General features: G+C 38.2%; 1 protein-coding gene across 5 annotated transcripts in view; it reads right to left on the reverse strand.

Moving 5' to 3' along the window:
• PPEF1 (protein phosphatase with EF-hand domain 1) overlaps positions 1-26,001 on the reverse strand; it is a 148,767-nt gene that overhangs the window by 12,933 nt on the left and 109,833 nt on the right. For 4 of the 5 annotated variants that reach the window (XM_019927731.3, XM_073798776.1, XM_073798777.1 and 1 more), the window contains 3 exons: positions 22,068-22,214; positions 14,076-14,261; positions 12,576-12,718 (listed from right to left, as the gene is read on the reverse strand). In XM_019927731.3, coding sequence (XP_019783290.1) covers positions 12,576-12,718; positions 14,076-14,261; positions 22,068-22,214 — 476 coding nt within the window. The remainder of the gene's footprint in view (positions 1-12,575; positions 12,719-14,075; positions 14,262-22,067; positions 22,215-26,001) is intronic. The other variant, XM_073798778.1, reaches the window with a different exon arrangement.

A 26,001-nucleotide genomic window follows, 5' to 3' on the forward strand; every position in this document is an offset into this window, starting at 1 on the left:
TTTATATGTATGTGTGTGTGAAATTTTAAAAGGATTATCACCGGTATTTTCTTTTTGATTTCAAAGATTCACATGAGGGCTTCCCTGGTGGCGCAGTGGTTGAGAGTCCGCCTGCCGATGCAGGGGATACGGGTTCGTGCCCCGGTCCGGGAAGATCCCACATGCCGCAGAGCGGCTGTGCCCGTGAGCCATGGCCGCTGAGCCTGCGCGTCCGGAGCCTGTGCTCCGCAATGGGAGAGGCCACAACAGTGAGAGGCCCACATACCGCAAAAAAAAAAAAAAAACCAAAAATAAAACAAAGATTCACATGAACAATTAGTGTACGAGAATATCCAAGACAAGAAGGAAAACAAAGAGGGACTTGCTATAGCAGATGTTGAAATTTACCTTAAAGTTACTTAAACAAAACAGCAGGTATTGCCACAAGAGAAGACAGATACATACATGAATAGAATAGAATTTTCATAAATATAGTGAACTATAATATATATGGGAACAATATATATGACAAAGGAGGTATTAAAATTCAGTAGAAAAGGACGATTTTTAAAAATAGTGCTAGCACAATTAATGTCTGGATGTTAAACTTCTACCTCAGACCATTTACAAAAATCAATTCAAAATAAAGGAGGAACAGAGGAACAAAGTAGTCATGAGTCACCCCCAAAAAGCAAAATGGCAGATGTAAATCCAACCATATCAATAATAACATCGTATTTGAATGGATTAAATAAATAAAAAAGCAGAGATTATGAGACTGAATTTAAAAAATAAGATCCAACTATATGTTGTCTACAGGAGACACACTTTAGTTTCAAAGATACAAAGAGTTTGAAAGGAAAAAGTATACCATGCAAACAGCAATCAGAAGAGAGTTAGAGTGGCCATACTAATAGGAGACAAAATAGACTTTAAGACAAAAGCTATTACTAGAGAAAAAGAGGGATATTTTATAATGATAAAAGAACCAATCAGTCAAGAAGATGAAATAATTATAAAACATATATGAAACTAACAACAGAGCCCAAAGCTACATGAAACAAAAACTGACAGAATTGAGGGGGCAAATAGACAATTCAATAATAACAGTTGGGGACTTCAGTACTCTACTTTCAATAACAGATAGAACAACTGGGCAGAAAATCAAAAAGGATATAAAAGACTTGAACAGCACTATAAACCAATTGGATCTAACAGATTTTTATAAAACACTTCACCCAACATCAGCAGAATATATATTCTTCTAAAGCGTATATGGAATATTCTCCACAATAAGACCCCATGTTAGGCCATAACATAAGTCTCAATAGATTTAAAATTATTAAAACCATACAAAGTATCTTTCCTGACTACAAATAAATAAATAAATTAGAGATTAATAACAAAGAAATTGGGAAAATCACCATGTAAGGAAATTGAGCAATACAATCCTAAATAACCAATGGGTCAAAGAAGAAATCACAACAGAAATAGAAAATACTTTAAGATGAATGAAACTGTAAATACAACATGCCAAAACATATGAGATGCAATTAAAGAACTGCTTAGAGGAAAATATATATCCATAAATACCTATATTAAAAAAGAAAGATATCAAATCAATAGCATAATGTCTATCTTCAAAAGCTAGAAAAAAAAGATTCAACTAAAATCCAAAGCAAATACATGGATGGAAATAACTTAAAAAAGAGGAGAAATACATGAAATAGAGAAATAAAAAACAATAGAGAAAATCAACAAAACCAAAAATTGGTTCCTCGAAAAGATCAATAAAATTGACAAACTTTTAGCTAGACTGGCTAAGGAAAAAAAAAAGACCCAAATTTCTAAAGTCAAATGATTTTAGAAAGAGGGGTCATCACATTTGACCTTATAGAAATAAAAAGTATAAGGGAATACTATGAACAATTGTACACCAACAAATTAGATAACGGACAAATTCCTATAAAGATACAAATTACCAAAACTGGCTAGGAAGAAATAGAAAACTGAACATACCTGGAACAAGGAACAAGACTGAATAAGTAATCAAACAACTTCTCACAAAAAAAAGCTCAGGGCCAGATGGCTTCACTGGTGAATTCTACCAAACATTTAAAGAATTAATACCAATCATTCACAAACTCTTCCAAAAAATAGAAAAGGTGGGAATACTACCCATCTTATTATATAAAGCCAGTATTACCATGATACCAAAACCAAAGATCACAAGAAAACTACAGACCAATAACTCTTATGAATATAGATGGAAAATACTAGCAAACTGCATCTAGCAATATATAAAAAGGATCATATACCATTAACAAGTGGGATGTATCCCAAGAATGCAAGGTTTGTTTAACATCTCAAATTAATCAATGTAACACATCATATTAATAGAATAAAGGACAAAATCCACATGATCATCTCAATACATTCAGAAAAAGTATTTGACAAAATCCAACACTCTTCATGATAAAAACAGTCAACAAACTAGGCATGGAAGGGAACATCCTCAACCTGATAAGGGGCATCTACAAAAAACACATAGCTAATATACATAATGCTGAAAGAGTGAATATGTCCCTCTTAAGATCAGGAAGAAGACAAGGGTATCTGCTCTCACCACTTCTATTCAATATTGGTTTGGAGGTTCTAGCCAGGCAGTTAAGCAAGAAAAGAAAGTAAAAGGCATCCAGATTGGAAAGGAAGAAGTAAAACTATCCGCATTCACAGATAATATGATCTTGTATATAGAAAATCCCATAGATTCCACTAAAAACTATTAGAACTTTGTACAGCAACTATACTTCAATAAAAAAGATAAATTAAAAAAACTATTAGAACTAATAAAGAAGTTCATTAAGATTGCACAACATACAAAAATCAACTGTATTTCTATACATTATAAATGAATAATCCAAAAATGTAATTAAGAAAACAATCCCAGCTCTCACTCCCTCTTGTGAGAACACCAGAATCACAACTAGCTGCTGAACAATCATCGACAGGAAGACACTGGAACTCACCAAAAAAGATACCCCACATCCAAAGACAAAGGAGAAGCCACAAAGAGACAGTAGGAGGGGCGCAATCACGGTAAAATCAAATCCCATAACTGCTGGGTGGGTGATTCGCAGACTGGAGAACACTTATACCACAGAAGTCCACCCACTGGAGTGAAGGTTCTGAGACCCACGTCAGGCTTCCCAACCTGGGGGTCAGGCAACGGAAGGAGGAATTCCTAGAGAACCAGACTTTGAGGCCTAGTGGGATGTGACTGCAGGACTTTGACAGGACTGGGGGAAACAGAGACCCCATTCTTGGAGGGCACATACTAAGTAGTCTGTGCATCGGGACCCAGGGGAAGGAGCAGTGACCCCAGGGGAGACTGAACCAGACCTACCTGCTAGTGTTGGAGGCTCTCCTGCAGAGGCAGGGGGGTGGCTGTGGCTCACCGTGGGGACAAGGACACTGGCAGCAGAAGTTCTGGGAGGGACTCCTTGGCGTGAGCCCTCCCAGAGTCTGTCATTAGCCCCACCAAAGAGCCCAGGTAGGCTCCAGTGTTGGGGTGCCTCAGGCCAAACAACCAACAGGGAGGGAACCCAGCCTCACCCATCAGTAGTCAAGCAGATTAAAGTTTTACTGAGCTCTGCCCACCAGTGCAACAGTCAGCTCTACCCACCACCAGTCTCTCCCATCAGGAAGCTTGCACAGCCTCTTAGATAGCCTCACCCACCGGAGGGCAGACAGCAGAAGCAAGAAGAACTACAGTCCTGCAGCCTGTGAAACAAAAACCACATTCACGGAAAGACAGACAAGATGAAAAGGCAGAGGGCTATGTACCAGATGAAGGAACAAGATAAAACCCCAGAAAAACAACTAAATGAAGTGGAGATAGGCAACCTTCCAGAAAAAGAATTCAGAATAATGATAGTGAAGATGATCCAGGACCTCGGAAAAAGAATGGAGGCAAAGATTGAGAAGATGCAAGAAATGTTTAACAAAGACCTAGAAGAATTCAAGAACAAACAAACAGAGATGAACAATACAATAACTGAAATGAAAACTACACTTGAAGGAATCAATAGCAGAATAACTGAGGCAGAAGAACGGATAAGTGACCTGGAAGACAGAATGGTGGAGTTCACTGCTGCGGAACAGACTAAAGAAAAAGAACGAAAAGAAATGAAGACAGCCTAAGAGACCTCTGGGACAACAGTAAAGGCAACAACATTCGCATTATAGGGGTCCCAGAAGGCAAAGAGAGAGAGAAAGGACCAGAGAAAATTGTTGAAGAGATTATAGTCGAAAACTTCCCTAACAAGGGAAAGGAAATAGCCACCCAAGTCCAGGAAGCACAGCAAGTCCCATACAGGATAAACTCAAGGAGAAACACACCGAGACACATAGTAATCAAATTGGCAAAAATTAAAGAGAAAGAAAAATGATTGAAAGCAGCAAGGGAAAAACAACAAATAACATACAAGGGAACTCCCATAAGGTTAACAGCTGATTTCTCAGCAGAAACTCTACAAGCCAGAAGCGAGTGGCATGATATACTTAAAGTGATGAAAGGGAAGAACCTACAACCAAGATTACTCTACCGGGCAAGGACCTCATTCAGATTTGATGGAGAAATCAAAAGCTTTACAGACAAGCAAAAGCGAAGAGAATTCAGCACCACCAAACCGGCTCTACAACAAATGCTAAAGGAACTTCTCTAAGTGGGAAACACAAGAGAAGAAAAGGACCTACAAAAACAAACCCCAAACAATTAAGAAAATGGTCATAGGAACATACATATCCATAATTACCTTAAACGAGAGTGGATTAAATGCTCCAACCAAAAAACACAGGCTTGCTGAATGGATACAAAAACAAGACCCATATATATGCTGTCTACAAAAGACCCACTTCAGACCTAAGGACACATACAGACTGAAAGTGAGGGGATGGAAAAAGATATTCCATGCAAATGGAAATCAAAAGAAAGCTGGAGTAGCAACACTCATATCAGATAAAATAGACTAACATAAAGAATGTTACAAGAGACAAGGAAGGACACTACATCATGATAAAGGGACCAATCCAAGAAGAAGATATAACAATTATAAATATATATGCACCCAACATAGGAGCACCTCAATACATAAGGCAAATGCTAACAGCTGTAAAAGAGGAATTCAACAGTAACACAATAATAGTGGAGGACTTTAACACCTCACTTACACCAGTGGAAAGACCATCCAAACAGAAAATAAATAAGGAAACACAAGCTCTAAATGACACCGTAGGCCAGATAGATTTAACTGATATTTAATTATAGGACATTCCATCCAAAAACAGCAGATAACACTTTCTTCTCCAGTGCACATGGAACATTCTCCATGATAGATCACACGTCGGGTCACAAATCAAGCCTCAGTAAATTTAAGAAAATTGAAATCATATCAAGCATCTTTTCTGACCACAACACTATGAGACTAGAAATCAATTACAGGGAAAAAAAGTAAAAAACAAAAACACATGGAGGCTAAAAAATACGTTACTAAATAACCAAGAGATCACTGAAGAAATCAAAGAGGAAGTCAAAAAATACCTAGAGGGATGCAGCAAAACCAGTGCTAAGAGGGAAGTTTATAGATATACAAGCCTACCTCCAGAAACAAGAAAAATCTCAAATAAACAATCTAACCGTACACCTAAAGGAACTAGAGAAAGAAGAACAAACAAAATCAAAGTTAGCAGAAGGAAAGAAATAAAGATCAGACCAGAAATAAATGAAATAGAAACAAAGGAAACAAAAGCAAAGATCAGTAAAACTAAAAGCTGGTTCTTTGAGAAGATAAGCAAAATTGATAAACTATTAGCAAGACTCAACAAGAAAAAGAGGGAGAGGGCTCAAATCAATAAAATTACAAATGAAAAAGGAGAAGCTACAACAGACACCACAGAAATACAAAGCATCCTAAGAGACTACTACGAGCAACTCTATGCCAAAAAAATGGACAACCTGGAAGAAATGGACAAATTCTTAGAAAGGTATAACCTTCCAAGACTGAACCAGGAAGATATACAAAATATGAACAGACCAATCACAAGTAATGAAACTGATTAAAGATCTTCCAAAAAACAAAAGTCCAGGCCCAGATGGCTTCACAGGTGAATCCTATCAAACATTTAGAGAAGCGCTAACACCCATCCTTCTCAAACTCATCCAAAACTGCAGAGGAAGGAACACTCCCAAACTCATTCTATGAGGCCACCCTCACCCTGATACCAAAACCAGACAAAGATACTACAAAAAAGGAAAATTACAGACCAATATCACTGATGAATATAGATGCAAAAATCCTCAACAAAATACTAGCAAACAGAATCCAACAACTCATTAAAAGGATCATACGCCATGATCAAGTGGCATTTATCCCAGGGATGCAAGGATTCTTCAATATACGCAAATCAATCAAAGTGATATACCATATTAACAAACTGAAGAATAAAAACCATATGATCATCTCAATAGATGCAGAAAAAGCTATTGACAAAATTCAACACCCATTTATGAAAAAACTCTCCAGAAAGTGGGCATAGAGGGAACCTGCCTCAACATAATAGAGGCCATGTATGACAAACCCACAGCAAACATCATTCTCAATGGTGAAAAACTGAAAGCATTTCCTCTAAGATCAGGAACAAGACAAGGATGTCCACTCTCACCACTATTATTCAACATAGTTTTGGAAGTCCTAGCCATGGCAATCAGAGAAGAAAAAGAAATAAAAGGAATACAAATTGGAAAAGAAGAAGTAAAACTGTCACTGTCTGCAGATGACATGATACTATACATAGAGAATCCTAAAGATGCCACCAGAAAACTACTAGAGCTAATCAATGCATTTGGTAAAGTTGCAGGATACAAATTTAATGCACAGAAATCTCTGGCATTCCTATACACTAATGATGAAAAATCTGAAAGAGAAATTCAGGAAACACTCTCATTTACCATTGCAACAAAAAGAATAAAATACCGAGGAATAAACCTACCTAGGGAGACGAAGACCTATATGCAGAAAACTATAAGACACTGATGAAAGAAATTAAAGATGGTACCAACAGATGGAGAGATATACCATGTTCTTATATTGGAAGAATCAACATTGTGAAAATGACTATAATACCCAAAGCAATCTACAGATTCAATGCAATCCCTATCAAATTACCAATGGCATTTTTTACAGAACTAGCACAAAAAACCTTAAAATTTGTACGGAGACACAAAAGACCCCGAATAGCCAAAGCAGTCTTGAGGGAAAAAAAACGGAGCTGGAGGAATCAGACTCCCTGACTTCAGACTATACAACAAAGCTACAGTAATCAAGACAATATGGTACTGGCACAAAAACAGAAACATAGGTCAATGGAGCAAGATAGAAAGCCTGGAGATAAACCCACGCACCTATGGTCAACTAATCTATGACAAAGGAGGCAAGGATATACAATGGAGAAAAGACAGTCTCTTCAATAAGTGGTGCTGGGAAAACTGGACAGCTACATGTAAAAGAATGAAATTAGAACACTGGCTAACACCAAACACAAAAATAAACTCAAAATGAATTCAAGACCTAAATGTAAGACTGGACACTATAAAACTCTTAGAGGAAAACATAGGAAGAACACTCTTTGACATAAATCACAGCAAGATGTTTTTTGATCCACCTCCTAGAGTAAAGGAAATAAAAATAAACAAATGGGACCTAATGAAACTTAAAAGCTTTTGCACAGCAAAGGAAACCATAAACAAGATGAAAAGACAACCCTCAGGCTGAGAGAAAATATTTGCAAACGAATCAACGGACAAAGGATTAATCTCCAAAATATATAAACAGCTCATGCAGCTCAAAATTAAAGAAACAAACAACCCAATCCAAAAATGGGCAGAAGACCTAAATAGACATTTCTCCAGAGAAGACATACAGATGGCCAGGCAGCACATGAAAAGCTTCTCAACATCACTAATTATTAGAGAAATGCAAATTGAAACTACAATGAGGTATCACCTCACACCAGTGAGAATGGGCATCATCAGAAAATCTAAAAACAAATGCTGGAGAGGGTGTGGAGAAAAGGGAACCCTCTTGCACTGTTGGTGGGAATGTAAACTGATACAGCCACTATGGAGAACAGTACAGAGGTTCTTTAAAAAACTAAAAATAGAATTACCATATGACCCAGCAATCCCACTACTGGACATATACCCAGAGAAAACCATAATTCAAAAAGACACATGCGGGCTTCCCTGGTGGCGCAGTGGTTAAGAATCCACCTGCCAATGCAGGGGACATGGGTTCGAGCCCTGGTCCGGGAAGATCCCACATGCCGCGGAGCAACAAGCCCGTGTGCCACAACTGCTGAGCCTGTGCTCTAGAGCCTGTGAGCCACAACTACTGAGCCCATGTGCTACAACTACTGAAGCCTGTGTGCCTGGAACCCACGCCCCACAGCAAGGGAAGCCACCGCAGTGAGAAGCCTGCGCACCACAATGAAGAGTAGCCCCCGCTCGCCTCAACTAGAGAAAGCCCGCACACAGCAATGAAGACCCAACACAGCCAAAAAAAAGAATAAATAAAATAAATTAAAAAAAAAAAAAGACACATGCACCCCAATGTCTATTGCAGCACTATTTACAATAGCCAGGTCATGGAAGCAACCTAAATGCCCATTGACAGACAAATGGTTAAAGAAGATGTGGTACATATAAACAATGGAATATTACTCAGTCATAAAAAGGAACGAAATTGAGTCATTTGTTGAGACGTGGATGGATCTAGAGACTGTCATACAGAGTGAAGTAAGTCAGAAAGAGAAAAACAAATATCGTATATTAATGCATGTACGTGGAACCTAGAAAAATGGTACAGATGAACTGGTTTGCAGGGCAGAAGTTGAGACACAGATGTAGAGAACAAACGTATGGACACCAAGGGCAGAAAGCCGCTGGCGGGTGGGGATGGTGGTGTGATGAATTGGGCAATTGGGAATGACATGTATACACTGATGTGTATAAAATTGATGACTAACAAGAACCTGCTGTATAAAAAAATAAATAAAATTAAATTTACAAATTAAAAAAAAAACAATCCCACTTACTACAGCACCAAAAAGAATAAAACACTTAGAAATGAATTTAACAAAGGAAGTCCAAGACTTGCACACTGAGAAGCACAAAATATTTTTCAAGGAAATTAAAGAAGATCAAAATAAATAGAACAATATGGACTGGAATATTTAATATTGTTAAAATGGCAATAGCCCAAAATTGATATTACATATTCAAAATAATCCCTATCAAAATCCCAGTGGGCATTTTTGCATAAGTTGACAAGCTGATTCTAAAATCACATGGAAAACAATCTTAAAAAAGAAGACTCAAATTCAACTCACCTTTCTCAATTTCAAAGTTACCAAAAAGCTACAGTAATCAAGACAGGGTGTTACTCACATTACGATAGTCATATAGGTCAATGGAGTACAATTTAAAGTTCAGAAATAAACCCATACCTTTATGGTCAATTGATTTTTGACAACTGTGCCAAGACAGTCAAATAGAGGAAGGATAGTCTTTCCCACTGATGTTGCTGGGAAAATTGAATATCCACATTTTAAAGAATAAGGTTGGACCCTTACCTCACACTATACACAAAAATTAACTCAAAATGGATCAGATATCCAAATATAAGAACTTAATCTATAAAAATAATCTATAAAATTCTCAGAAGAAAACATAGGAATAAAGCCTCATGACTTTGACTTAGGCAGTTGGTTCTTAGATACCTCATCACAAGCAGAAAACAGAAAAAGCAGAAAAAAAAGATATATTGGATTTCATCAAAATTAAAAACTTTTGTGCTGTAAATAATAACATCAAGAAAGTGAAAAGACATCCCATAGAATGGAAGAGACTATTTGCAAATCATATATCTAATAAGTGACATGAATATAGGATATATGAATAACTCTTACAATGCAATAATAAAAAGAGTAGTAACTCAATTAAAAATGGAAAAAGGATCTGAAAGAGACATTTCACTAAAGAAGATATACAAATGCCCAAAAAGAACATGAAAAGATCCTCAAAGTCATTGGTCATGAGGGAAATGTAAATCAAAACCAAGAGTTCCTACCTCACATCCACTAAGATGGCTATAATTAAAAAGACAGATCATAACAAGGGTTGTCAAGGATGTGGAGAAATTGGAATCTTCATACATTGCTGGTGGGAATGTAAAATTGTGCATCCCCTTGGGAAAAAAGCTTGCAAGTTCCTCAAAATGTTAAACATAACCATTACTATATAAGCCAGCAATTCCACTTTCATGTGTATACCCAAGAGAAATGAAAACAAATGTATACACAAAACCCTGTCCACCAACGTTCAAAACAACATTATTCATAGTAGCCAAAAAGTGGAAACAACCCACATTTCTATTAGCTGATAAATGGACAAAGAAAATGAGGTCTATTGATACAATGGAATGTTATTCAGCCATTAAAAGGACTGAAGTACTGATACATGTTACAACATGAATGAACCTCAAAAGCACTGTGCTAAGAAAAAGAAGCTAGTCACAAAAGACCACATATTGTGTAATCCTATTTACATGACATTTCCAGAATAGGCAAATCTATAGGGACAGAAAGTAGATTAGTGGTTAACTAGAGTTGTGATGGGGGGGCGGTGGCCAGGGATGGGGAGGCGATAATGATGAGTGACTACTAATAGATACAAGTTTTCTTTTTAGGATGGAACAAATGTTCAAAAATTAGTTTATGGTGATGTTACACAACTCTGTAAATATACCAAATATCATTGAATTGTATACTTTAATTTGGTAAACTTTCAACAAAGCTGTTAAAATAAATTACAAATATATATGTAATATATATATATGTGTGTGTGTGTATAAAATTTATGTGGAGACATTTTTCTACTGAAGGGGAAAATCCAAAAGTTATAATGAAATTATAAAATGTGATTTCATAGAATAAAGTAAAATCAAGACACCAACAAAATATATGCATCATGCCCATAAAAATCCTCCATCCCTTCTATGCAAACAATTCCTAAAAATTTATCAGAAAATGACAAACAGCCCAATATAAAATAGGGGAATACTATAAACAGGAAATTCAAAGAAAAGAAAATGCAATGTTCAAAAATATAAGATGGGTAAACTCAGCTGTCTAAAATATGCTAATTAAAACAATGAGATTTATCATTTTTATCCATCAGCTTGGCAAAAATTAAGAAGAGTAATAACTTATGAGACTAATGAGGATGTGGAGAAATTAATATGTTGTTTTCCAGATTGTTAATTGTTACAACTCTTTTGGAGTATCTAGCAAAATTTTAAACATTATAAATCGTATATTTTGAAATCTTATGTAAAAAAAAAGCACTAAAAACTTATGGATATGTGTATACATATATGTACACACAGACAGACACACACACACACACACACACACACACAGAGGAATGTTTGTTATAGTATTGCTTTTAAGTACAAAACCCTAGAACCAATCTGGATGGCCATCAGTTGAATACGATTTAGCTATCCATAATTGTTATGGTATACATATACTACAGAATATTATGCATCTATCAAAAAGAATGAGTTAGGTCTATATGTATGAACTTGGAGTAATGTTCACGATATAATCTTTAGGGAAAGAGTCAGTTGCAGAATAGACCGTGCAGTGTGATTCTATCTTTGTTTAAAAAAAAAAGTATGTATGTTGTTTACTGCCTTTCTCCTCCCACAGGGATATGCTTTGATGAGGGAAAAGACTTTTGCCTATTTTGTTTATTTCAATATCATCTGCGCCTAGAACAGTGTCTGACACATAGTAGGTGCTCAACATTTTTTTAATTCAATGAATGAGTAATTGCTTGTCTATTTTTGTAGTAGCAAGGAGAAGAGGGTGGAAGGATCCTCTCTAGGCTATTAATTTCAGTTGCCTCTGAGGAAAAGAATTACTGAGAAGTACTGGGAGGGAAGATCATTAACATTTGCTTTATACATCTTTGTTTTGTCTCATTTGTTAACAATAAACATATTCATTCTATAATATAAAAAATATTTAAAAGATAATGTCAAAGGGAGGAATGGGAGATAAGCTATGAATGCCATCACACAGAGACACATACTCAACTCAGTCATATACACTTCTGGGTAGAGAAGAGCCAAAGAGGCAAGAACAGACTGGGCTGTCTGGGGGCAGAGAAGGCTGGAGGTTACAGGAGTGGGTGGGTGCAGAGACTTTCTTTTCCTTATGTTCAATTAGGGACTGTTTGTGGATGCTGATGGCTTTATCCATCTAAAGAGATGCATACATTGAAAATTGCTGCTCTTGGTTTCAAATATGAGCGCATTCACCACTTGGCTTCTGGAATTACTTCCATTTTGTTTATACTAATGAGTAATGAGTAAGTCATTTTCTTCACTCCCATGGCTGCTCTTAGTCACTCTGGACTGGTTCTACTTGGTCACTAGTACCAGAGCTCAAAAATCTCCTTAGAGTATACATACCTTTGGTAAAGAGGCCTCAAGCATGTTGCCCTAGTTACTTGGTACTGGAAAAATCGGGGGGGCGTACCAGAACTCACTCTGATGTAAGCTCCTCGATTGCTACCTTCTTCATAATAATTAGATGCAGAAAATACAGTAATAACCTGGTTAAAGAGAGTGTGAAGTTCACATAGAGTTAGTTCTCAAAAGGTCCTTCAATAAAGTCAGAAACAGCTCAATTCTTAAAAAGCAAAAATCAAAGTTCAAAATCCATACAAATCATCCAAGTCTGATGGGATTTCCTGTGATTCCATTGAAGAGAAACAAGGCTTTGAAATCACTGTCTCCAGGAGTACGAACTTCTAGCCACTCATCCCCGCAGTGCAATCTTGTGTACAATTTCAGTTCCATATCTTACAATCCTCCTTAATGCTCAGTTCTGTAAATTCTAATTTTCCAAGGGGGTAAAGCCTTTATTTTCTTTCCTTGTGCTATTTGAGCATTCAAAATAAAACTTGTCTAGTATCACAGTCCTTTTCTTTTGTCTGTAGCTGACTGATTTAGAGGGTTCAGGGCCCCCCACAAAACCAGTGCTTTAAGGTCAGAGAAATAGTGGCTAGATAAGGGACCATGGCCACTCTGTTGGGAAGGAACCAACCTTGGGGGCGTGGGGGAGGATGGGGAGCCTTGGGAGGGTAATACTTGTCAGTGACAGGAAAGCTGGTTTAGGCCCAGTCCTGCCCTAATGGGCAGGTCACTTCAGACAAACCACTGCTACTTTCTCCCGGTTTTCTTATTACAAATAAACCCTAAATAATACTTGCCTTACCATTTCGCAATGTCAGTATGAGCCTCCAATGAACTAAAAGAGTTAGGAAAAGTAAAAGTGTTGAAACAGAAGGAAAGGCCATGCAATTTGGTATTCCTTTTTAATTATTGCTGTTCACTATGAGAAAAGGGGGCATCCCAGGACAACCTGGGACCAGAAACCAGCTCCTCAGGCCTCGCCTCTCTAGCCTATCAGACACCACTGAAGAAGCACAACGCATTCCATTTTAGTGGCTGCAGCGAAACTGCCCACAGAGAGGGACTTGCTAGAGCTCACCTACTCAGTGAATAGAAGAGAAGTATGTTTTGTGGTTCTGCTCTGCACAGGGAAAGTGCAAAAGGTGAAAGAGAGCAAACTGGATTCACTGCTGCCTTTCTGTGCTCAGTGACGATAAGTACATTCTTAACCCCACTACTGGAGATTTGCCTTGCGATTAGCACAGAACAAAGCCTTTCTGTGTGTGTACTTAGTGCCATGTGTCAGAGTTTCTATCTCTGGGATTAGGGAGGATCGGAGAAATAAACCAAATATCTCTTAGGGTGAGGGACAGTGATCTACCAAAGCATGCAGTTCTGTTTTGGGTCTAGGGAAGACATTTTCCCGTGGGCTTCGAGGTCAGACACATCCTGTGAAGAAAGACTAGGCTTAGGGGAAGGATGTCTGTGATGATGTCACCAACACTGTTAGCTTACCTTCCCATCATGGCAAATTTCATACCCTTCGGGCTTACATTCATGAGACCTAATGAGCATCTTCAACTGGTATTTATTAAGAATCTTGGAGGTAATGTCTGGTCCAAAATAGCAGCCCCCTCCTCGACCTGTATTTGGGTAACAGCCTCTTTTGCCTCTCGGATCACTCCACAGAATGTCGATAACCTTGGAACAACAAATCAGATTAGGCTGTCACTTACAACTGAGAGTTTATCTTTCTAGATTCCAACTTCTTTTCCAGAAATATTATCCCAAGTTATCCCAAAGTCTCACTATTTCTCATTCCTCCTTCAAAACTGTTTCACACTCATCTCCTCCATGAATCTTTTCCAGAATAATGTGAATGCCCATAGCCACCACAATCCCTTTCTACCCATCCCCAATAACCAATGTAGCAATACTTAGTAACCATGAAGGATCAGCCCTTGGGCTTTTTCTTTTCTTTTTTTTTAAAATTCCATCGCAATTGCTTCACAATTGCTTAACCTACAGGGTCTTTTCTCTTAAAAAGAACTTCACTGCCATGTTCAAAGGAGAAAGTAGCTCCCCACAGTGAACATACAGCCACTTGGTGTTTTTAATATGTTCAAAGAGATAAGGTAAGTCTCCCAGCTATGGTTTTGGCCCTGGTTTTTGTCCTGTTGAGTACATAGCATGATAAAGCCTTTTCTCCATCACAAATATAGGCAACTGTTCACCCAAGAATACCTTGTAAAGCATCTCCTTCACTTTTTGCCCTCCTTGATAAGCACATTCTCAGCTTCAGGAGTACATTTAGCCATTGACTGGTTTTCCACAAGTATGTTATTAGCATAACATTTCCTTGTGGGGATGAAAGAGGCAAGTGCAGCCTGCATGATGCTCACGACTGAAGACCCAAGTTTCTAATAATTTTTTCATAAAAAATTGGGGGCTCCCTGTTTGTAGCTCTGATCTACATATAATGTTTCTTTATTCAAACATCTCCTATGGGAGCTTCAGCAGTAGTGTGAAAAACTAGCTTTGTAGTTAAAGCTATGCAACCTTGAGAAAAGTCTTTGGGTCTTACTTTCTTTAAAATCAGAGATTTGGGCCAGATGGCTTGTGAAGTATCTGAAAGTTCTAACAGACTTCATTTTCTAATTTTTCATAGTCTAATAGACTGTATTTTCCACATGTTTCTTTGAAGGGCATGAAGAAGCATGTATTTTAAGTTGTGCAGTTATTCTAGTGGGTCCAAATCAGATCTTAAAAAGACCAGAAATGGTTGTCCCACTAAACCTGACTGTACACCCATTTATAGGTCTGGTATTGAAGGGGAGCTAGAAATAAGTGAGGGGAAAGACAGTGAGGTGGAGAGAACAGAACTGGTAGGAGAACTTCTCTGGAATGCTAAGCACCTCATCAGAACTGGAGACACTGTGCACCAGGCACATTCCGGACACTTGCAGATGATTGATTTTTTTGATGATTGACTGAAGTGAGAATTAAAACCACCTAAGAAGATGCAGATCAGGATTCTCCTTTCTCCCCCACTGAATTCCAACACTGGCACAACCCTACCCTACAAATAAATATAATGGAACCCATTTACTTTGCTGGTGATTATGATGAAAATAACACTTGCATTTGAAACTGAGCCATATCTGAATCTTACACCATGAATTCATGTCTGGGAGACATGATCTGACCTTTAGTATAATGAAGGAGAAAACATGGAACACGAGGAGGCGTGTTTTATAAGGAGGGGATTAACTTTTAAATTCCTACATAAGATGCAAGTCATTTACAGCCAAAATTACCCCAGGAAAACCTTCTAAATTACTCTTAAAGCATAGTATACATGATTTTGTATATAAAACCCTATACAGACATATGGATGTGTGAATATTTTATATATGTGATAATGTAGAACATATGATAAATTATATGAAACTAAAATTTTATACTTTTTTCTCCTTTTTGCCATATGTATATAGTTGAAATTTACATAAGTTAAATGTACATATGATGGGACCCTGTTAAACTAGAATAAGCACTGGCCATGGAGTTAGCTCTTCAAGTGTCACCTATGTCACCATGGAACCTATTCGGGCCTTAGCTGACTCCTCAGTGAAATGAGGAAGATATAGCTAACATTCATTTTTCTTTGGTTCAAGGTCATAAGGGGTCATAAGGGGTATCAATTTTATAGAAGGGAGCTTCTTCAGAACCATCCATCAATGAGTTCTGCATTTCTTTTCTCTGCCCAGAATTCATTCATTCATAAACTTTACAGAGACTGTGACGACAATATAGATTTAATTCTGAGGCTCACAAACAAAAAATGCTATAAAAGTCACTTTGTTGGTGAAACAAATTCCTCAGCAGAGACAATCTCTTTCCTCTCAACAACATCCTATCCACTGAAATGCAAGGGCCTTTGGGAGTACATGAAAGAATAAGTATTTACAACATTCCTTCCTGAAAATTTTCAAACCAAAGATTGGAAAGGTTTTTACTGAATGACAACTTTTGTATGACCTGGTCAACAAAAATCTATTTGTGTCTCAGCCTTTACACCTCCTAAATCCAAAATAAATCCTGCAAGTGTCCCATGCTTGCCTACAGTTTTAAGTAATCCCGTTTTCAAAAGTATGCTTTTGGGGAGAGATAATAGCTCTGAAAGATGTATCTAAATGCTTCTCTTCTAAGACACTAACACTGTAGATTCACTTTTGTATTTTCCCTTAGTTATGTGTCCTCCTTCCAGCTTTTGAATATGTCGTCTTAAAAGCTGTGCTCAGTCCAAACCTTCCAGCCAAGTACCTAGATGGCTTTAGATATCTACTCCTTGCCTACCCATCGCCTCATTGGATGAGGGGAGACTAGAGTAGTTCATTTCTTTCTTGAGATCTCCCATCACTCTTTTTTTTTTTTTTTTTTTTTTTTGCGGTACGCAGGCTTCTCACTGTTGTGGCCTCTCCCGTTGCAGAGCACAGGCTCCGGACGCGCAGGCTTAGTGGCCATGGCTCACGGGCCCAGCCGCTCCACGGCATGTGGGATCTTCCCAGACCAGGGCACGAACCCGTGTCCCCTGCATCGGCAGGCGGACTCTCAACTACTGCGCCAACAGGGAAGCCCTCTCCTATCACTCTTAAATCATCTTTCCCTTCAGAAAAAGAGGATGGGCATTAAAGTCAGACCTGGGATCAAATCCTGCTCCATCTTTCAGTGACTAGCCAAGTGACTACAAAAAAGCCATTTCACTCTTGGGCGCCTTCTCAATGAAGCTGACTACCCTATTTAAAATTGCACCTCTGTCCCCTACCTCCAGTTCTCTGTTTCCCCTAACCTTGTTCTAGTTTTAATTTTTTCCATAGAACTTCTCACTTAACATAGTTACTTGGTATTGTTATATAATTATATATGTAATATTATATAAATAACTTCATATATACATATTATTTAGCTCCTCCCCCTAAAACATAAACTCCACGAGGGAATATATCTTAGGTCACTTACTTTCTCAAAAGCTTAGAACAGTGCCTGACACATAGTAGATACTCAATAAATTTTACTTGTTAAGTGGATTAAGAGAAGGGAGTCACTCAGGACATAAATAATTAAAATTATTTTTTAAACCTTTCTGGTCTCTTTGTTGTTTCAAGTCTGTCCCGAAAGAAGAGGTCACGCTTGTCTCTATACGATGACTCAGCTATGAATACATACATCCCCCACATCTCAGGGAATATAAGATAAAATTTAAATTACAGCACTCTGCCAAGAATCATGCACTTCCATGAGTATGGAACAAATAGCCTACGATCTTTACTGCAACACAGCTCACAGATATTAAGAAATAAAGTAATTGTGAAATCTGTTTTTATCTGGAAATTTCAACTCTAGCTAACTAAAGTGTGCATGTCCATGATATACCAGGAAATGAGGAAAGAAAATTAAAGGTACAACTGAAATTATTAAAATATTGGGAATGAGATTCTGGTCAATTTTACCCTGTGTCAGCTCCAGTCATGTACACTGAGTCTGTAACATGCCTCATCTACATTGTTGGGGTGAGGGGAGGTTCTATTACAGAATAATGACCACCAGTTTCCTTCCTCCCACTTCTTAAGGCTCCATCTCTCTACAATTCTAACTCATCCAAGCTTCCAGACTCCCTGATTTTCTTCTTGTGCAACTCCAATCTTTCTGGCATCATCCTTTTTATTCACTATAACCTTTGGTCTTTGGAATTTGGATATCAAAATTTAAGGAGGCATCTTTTCCTACTTGCTATAGGATGCCTCTTATACTTCTTTGATTTCTAAATACTTTGAATGCACAAGCCAGTGATGAATTCTATTTCTCTCTTATTACCTCTTCCTCTCTCTCTCTATCCTCCCGCCTCTCTTTCTCCTCATTGATTAGAGATTATTTTATATCAGAAATCACATTTTAGGGACTTCCCTGGCAGTCCAGTGGTTAAGACTCCACGCTCAGAGTGTAGCTCGGGGTGCAGACTTAACCAAACTAGTCCAGGGAAGCCACTAAACAAATAAATGAGCAAGAAAGCAAATAATAACAAGCCCTAGAGGAGCATGGAAATAATTAGAGTTACTATATTACCTAAAATATCCAGTTTTCAACAAAAAATTACAAGACATGCAAAAACACACACACACACACATACAGGGGAAAATAAGCAGATAATTGAAATTGCCTTTGAGGGGATTAGAAGTTGACTTAGCAGACAAGGATTTCAAACCAATTATTATAAATATTATATTAAAACACAGCTATATATATATATAACACTTCACTGAATAAGAACAGAATACATTTTCTTCTCAAGAGCACATGGAGCATTTTCCAAGATAGACCATATGCTAGAGCATTAAAAAAAAGCCTCAATAAGTTTTAAAAGGATTTTAATCATGCTAAGTATGGTCTCCAACCACAAGTGAATTCAAGCAGAAATAATTAAGAGAAGGAAATATGGGAAATGCACAAATATACAGAAATTAAACAACATATTCCTAAAAAACATATAGGTTAAAGAAGAAATCACCAGAGAAATTAGAAAATACTTTGAGATGATTGAAAACTAAAGTACAATACAGCAAAACTTACAAGATGGAGCTAAAGCAGTACTTAAGGGAAACTTACAGCTTCATTAGCAAAGGAAAAGGGGTTCAAATCAGTGACACTACCTCTCACCTTAGGAAACTAGAAAAAGAAGAGCAAAATAAATCTAAGTCAGAAGGAAGGAAATAATAAAGATTAGAGCAGAAATAAGTGAAGGAGAGAATAAAAAACAATAGAGAGAAGTCAATAAAACCCAAAGTTGATTCTTTGAAAAGACCAATAAAATTGACAAACCTTAGCAAGATCGACCAAGAAAAAAAGAGACTCAAATTACTAAAATCAGAAATGAAAGAGGAGACATCACTACCAACCTTGCAGATATTTAAAAAAATGTTTTAATATATATTTCACATATATGTATATATTACAAACAACTTTAGGCCAACAAATTAGATAAATTAGATGAAATGGACAAATTTCAAGGAAGATACAAGCTATCAAGGATACCAAGATACAAACTACTCAAGAAGAAGTAGAAAATCTGAATAGAACTATAGCAAGAAAGAAGACTGAATTAGTAATTTTTAAACTGCCTACAAAGAAAAAAGCCTCGAAAAGTATCAAAGTGAAGCCAGCAACATACAAAATAGATTATACACCATGACCAAGTCGGATTTATCCCAGAAATGTAAGGTTGGTTTAACGTCTGAAATCAACCAATGTAATACACCACATTAGTAGAATAAAGGACAAACAATACATGATCATCCTAATAGATACTGAAAAGCACTGACAAATTCCAACACTCTTTCATAGTAAAAACACTCAAGAAAGTAGGCACAGAAGAGAAATTCCTCAATCTGATGAAGGGTAGGTAATATACGGACAAACAGCTAATATACTTAATGGGAAAGACTGAATGCTTCCCTCTAATATTAGGAATTAGACAATGATGTCTACTCTCACCACTTCTATTTTTCAACACTGTACTAGAGGTTCTAGACAGGGCAATGAAGCAAGAAAAAGAAATAAAAGGGGCTTCCTTGGTGGCACAGTGGTTGACAGTCCGCCTGCCAATGCAGGGGACACGGGTTCGTGCCCCGGTCCGGGAAGATCCCACATGCCGCAGAGTGGCTGGGCCCGTGAGCCATGCCGCTGAGCCTGCGCATCCGGAGCCTGTGTTCCGCAACGGGAAAGGCCACAACAGTGAGAGGCCCGCATACAGCAAAAAAAAAAAAAAAAAAAAAAAAAAAAAAAAAAAAAAGAAGAAGAAATCAAAGGCTGCTTGATTGGAAAGGAAGAAGCAAAACTATCTTTATTCACAGATAACATGCTCTTGTTTATACAAAGTCCCAAGGAATCCACTAAAAACCATTAGAATGAACAAACAAGTTTATCAAGGTTCACAACATGAGATCAGTATACAAAAGTCAATGTATACCAGAAATGAACAATCCAAAATGCAATTAAGAAAACAATTCTATTTACAATAGCATCAAAAATATTTGGGAATAAACTAGGAATAACTTTAACAAGTGCCTCACTGTACGTGATTACAAAACACTGCTGAAATTAAAGATCTAAACAAATGGAAAGACATCCCACCTTCATGAAATTAAAGATATAATATTGTTAAGGTTGCAATAGTAACTAAATTGATCCACGGATTCAAGGCAATCCCTACCAAAATCCCAGCTCTTTTTTGGTAGAAATTGGCAAGCTGATTCTAAAGTTCATATGGAAATTCAAGGGACCCAGAATAATCAAAATAATCTTGAAAAAGAAGAATAAAAGTGGAGAACTCACACTTCCCAGTTTCAAAACTTTCTACAAAGCTATAGTAATCAAAACTGTGTAGTAATGATAAAAAGATAGACATATAGATCATGGAATAGAATTAAGACTCTAGAAATAAACCTTCATATTTACAGTCAATTGATTTTTCGGAAGGGTGTCAAGAAAATTCAAGGAAAGGAAGTCTTTTTAACAAATGGTGCTGCGATAATTGGATATCCACATGCAATAAAATCAATTTGGACACCTACCTCACACCATACACAAAAATTAACTCAAAATGGATTAGACACCTAGACGTAAGAACTAAAACTATAAAACTCTCAGAGGAAAACATAGAAATAAATCTTTATGATTTGGGGTTAGGCGATGGCTTCTTAGATACAACACCAAAGGCACAAAGCAAAAGCACTTCTTTTACTGTGACTGAGTAAAAGGAGCCACAGACAAAAGATCACATACTGTATGAATCCACTTCTATAATATGTCCAGAATAGAGAAATCTACTAAGACCAAAAGGAGATTAGTGGTGGGACTTCCCTGGTGGCGCAGTGGATAGGACTCTGTGCTCCCAGTGCAGGGGGCCCGGGTTTGGTCCCTGGTCAGGGGACTAGATCCCACATGCATGTTGCAATGAAGAGTCCGCATGCCACAACTAAAAAGACTGTCGGCTGCAACTAAGGGGCCCATGTGCCACAACTAAGGAGCCCGCCTGACGCAACTAAGACCTGGCACAGCCAAATAAATAAATAATTTTTTTTTTTTAAAAAGGAGGTTAGTGGTGGTCTAAGTGTGCAGGGATGGTGGTCGGGGGTGGGGAGAGAATGGGAAGTGACTGGTAATAGGTATGTCAAGTACCTTTTTCAGGTATGAAAATGTTCTAAAATTAGATTGTGGGGATAGTTGTACAACATTGTGAATATACCAAACCCAATGAATTATATACTTTAAATACCATTTAAATATGGTATTTGAATTATATTTCAATTAAGCTATTAAAAATATAGTAATGAATTTAGAGAGAAGGATATGATCTGCTTAGAAAGGTCAGTCACTTTTTGTCTATTATTAGAACAACATCATCTATGCTGCATCTTCACTGCCACTTTAGTGAACAGTTTGATTACTTACCTGTTCCCATTCATGCTTTGTTAATTGTTCAGAAAGGGATCCATTTGTTCTGATTCCCCGAGCTGTAATGGTTGTACCTACTTTATTTCCCTTCTCAGTAGCATGGTCTCCATCTATTGGAATTGGTGGCATCAGCACAGATTTCAACTACAAAACAAATTTATGCTTTAGCCAAACCCTATGCTCAGGGTGCTGCATGTAGAAGCTTCAGCACTAGTTGCTATTCTGTCTATATTGTTGTGCCTTGACCCAATGGAAAACACATGGTCCCCTTTTCCATCTCACCTACCTCATGGTCACCTTTTCCATCTCACCTACCTCCTTCATCTTATTGATCAACTGATCTCTAAAAGTGGGGCTGTTATGTTCTGTTTGTACATTTTTCAAAAAGAGATACTGTCCTAAGGGAAAGTTTCCCATTAGAGTTTCTAAAAGACCCCAGAGGCACAGATATCAGTAGAGATATGTTCTGTGGCGTCCTGACAGGAAAAAGAAGATGCTAAGGGAAAACTAGTCTCCCTCTGAGCCTTTATCTATACATGGGGCTAAGAGAGAGAACTAACAGGCCTAGAGTTCAGAAACACCTCAAGAGGATGGTTGCTTTTCCTTTTGCTGTGTTTTCCAGGAGAAATGAGAGAAAGTACATCTGTGCCTAGGAAAGTGCACAAAGGGGACATAAGTTGAAAACTTCGGAAGCCCTTCAACTTAAATGCACTGGGTTCTCAGTCAGACCTGCAAGCAATTGATTACATTCTCTAATCCTAGTAACAAAGGCAATGTATTTCTTTGGAAATAAAATATCTCTCTGATAGTACATCAATTACTATAATCCCTTCTACATTCCCTTACATAACTTGAGACTGTAATTTTATACTTGTTTCTTTGCAGTACCATACCTTTATACAAAACAATTGGAAATAATACTTCTGTTACATTGGTGACCTTAGTTCAGTGATGGACAATTCTCTGTGGTAGGCACTTAAGCTTCTTCTATAAACTAGGGTGTATATAAAATCTTACCTTTGTTTTTCAAAAATAAAATTGAACCTTATTCTGAGGTCCTGTCTCATTGAGATGGTTGGAGTTCAATTTCAGCTATTATTAGTGAGTTCACAGCCTACCCTCCCTGTCTCCCCACCAGCAAATGTCGCCAGGTCTTAGGCAGAGCAGAATATTCTGGGAGGACACTCTGGACGTGGCTCCACACAACTCACTTCTGATAAGGTCATCAGGCAGGGCAAAACCACATGGTCTCTTAAGTACATGTGGCTCCACCGTTTTCAAGGCCACTTGGGATCAGGATACTTTGTTCAGCCCCTGCTAAGGTACCACATCATCATTCTCTCCTGGGGGTCCTACTAGCCATCCCTTCTCACAACCCCTGCCAGGGAGTTTGAAAAATACTAAACCAGAGTCTTAGTGTTATAGAGTCTTCCTTCTCTGTCCCTCTGCATTCACCCTCCTCCCCAACCTGCCTACCTTACAAAATACCTTTAATGAACCTAGAATGGAGGTTGTCATCAGGTTCCCCCAACCCTACCCCTCTCCTATTAACAATTATACCATAACAGCAGGTATCAACAGGAAGCATGGTCACCCCTACACTTGGAGGGTCCAAACAGATGGGCAAGTGGGGGTTATAAAACTGAACTTGAAAACCTGTTTTTGTATCTCATCTGGTAGAGTTTCACACAACCAGCACGTGCTACCAGTTCAACTTCACTCTAGGCAGGGTAGACAAAAAATACACAAGTCAAATTTCTACCTTTAAAGCCAGTCTTTTCAGTAGGTGGAACAATGATCCCCAAAGGGGGTGAAATTTGAGGTATCCTGGTAAAATTCCTGGCCCCAAAATTTCTCCCCAGGGTCTGTCTTGGTGACTGAAATTCAAACCTTAGTTTTAAGTATCAGGAAAAAGAAGAGAGAGTTGCAGAAGAGAGTTATGTTCAAAGCTTACTCTATGCCATTTTCTTCATCTAGGAAATTATATTTAATCCTCCCAACAATTCAATACAGTAGGTATTTTTAGCTTCAATGTATAATACATGTGGAAACTGAGGCTTAGAAATCGTTGGCAGCTTGCCCAGTCACCCAGCCAGGAAGTGGCAGAAGCAGGATGTAATGGATGTAATGCCAGCTACATCTGTCTGATATCAGAGCTCCATGGTGTTTGCTAGGTTAAGGTGGCTCTCAATTTAGGGTCTCCACAGAGACAGTAATGGGCATTCCAGACACATGCTCTTAATATCTCAAATAGCCCTAGAGAGGCCAGGCTTCTCAGGCTAACCTCAGGAAAGGAAAAATTTTCAATCTGATCATTTGGTACTGGCTGCCACGGCTGATTAGCGCTGTTGTCACAGGGCAAGTGGTGGTGGACTGTTGCATTCCTGCCATGTGCTTGCCGATATTTGACTGACAGAAACATCATGTTCCCTTGCTCCTGGCTAGAATCATATCCACTCATTATGTTAACAGTGACTACCCCATGTTGATTGAAACGTCTTATTGACTTGACTGTTTGCTGATATTATAAGAAAGGTGACTTAAACTAGGTACCTTAAAATTTACTGCAACTGGGATACTTTTGAGAGTAAAGGGATGTGCTATTAATAACTACACCAAGACAACAGGTGTAAACCAGGAAGTATGGTCATCACTGGGTGAGGCTGGGGACTGGGGTATGTAAAGTCACCACAGAATCAGGAAAGGGTTGTAAAAAGATTTTTTTCCAGTGTTATCTTACACTTGCCCTACTTTGGTCTTAAACCTCTTAGGAGATATTCAACAAACATTAATTAATACTTAACTACATCTTGGTGCTGGGGTTGTATCAGTGAACTAGCGAAGCAGGGGAGGATGGTAAACAAACCAGTACTACAACTGCTTATTTAATTTTGGTAACTTTTATGAAGGATATGTACAAGGGGCTTGAAAGCACACAGAAGGGGACCTGATCTAGTGTGGAGGTCATGGATGGCTTTCCAGAGGAGGGGTGTATATTTAAGCTGAAATTAAAAGGATGAGAAGGAGTTAGCAACAATATTATCATTCATATGTGTATAAAGGCATAAGGGCTCTAAAAACTCAAGGTGGGACTTCCCTGGTGGTCCAGTGGTTAAGAATCTGTTTTGCAATGCAGGCGACGCCAGTTCGATCCCTGGTCGGGGAACTAAGATCTCACGTGCTGCGGGGCAACTAAGCTCACGCGCCACAACTACAGAGCCCACATGCCGCAACTACAAAGCCCACGCACTCCGGAGCCCGTGTGCCACAGCTAAGACCCGACGCAGCCAAAAATAAATATTAAAAAAAAAAACTCAAGGTGAACAGGAATCACATTTCTGTCCATATCAAATTAAATTCTAGCTCTAGACCCCACTTGCTTAGATTGGTTGGAAGTCGATTATCAGTCCTGAGGAGTAAGGGTTTAGGTTTCTCACTAGGACCGTACAAGATCACCTGGCTCAAGAGCTGCCACTGGTCCTCATGCCCACCTGGCACCCCGTCTACCCCCTAGTCTGGGAGTGTTGGCTGGGCTCTGGTACAGGCGGAAGACGATTGCAGTCACTCTGCAAGGCCCAGCCAAAGACGCTGTTCACTACGGCTGGGAGCTTCACAGGCCCCCCACACCCACTACCCTCAGAGTGTCAATACATATTCCTGCTCTGCTTCTGCTGTATTGAATATGATTGCTTAAGTTGAAATATTAAAATATTCCCCCCCAGATTACCCTGAGCCATTTGGAATATATAAGGGAAATCATACCAATTCAGAAATAAATTGCTGTATGATTCCATTTCTATGAGGCACCTAGAGCAGTCAAATTCATAGAGACAGAAGACAGAATGCCAAGGGCTGGGGAAGGTAGAATGGGGAGTCTGTTTAATGGGTAGAGTTTCAGTCTGGGAAGATGAAAAGTTTTAGAAATGGATGG

The sequence above is a fragment of the Tursiops truncatus genome, chromosome X, assembly GCF_011762595.2.
Source record: "Tursiops truncatus isolate mTurTru1 chromosome X, mTurTru1.mat.Y, whole genome shotgun sequence".
In the NCBI taxonomy this organism is placed as follows: domain Eukaryota; kingdom Metazoa; phylum Chordata; class Mammalia; order Artiodactyla; family Delphinidae; genus Tursiops; species Tursiops truncatus.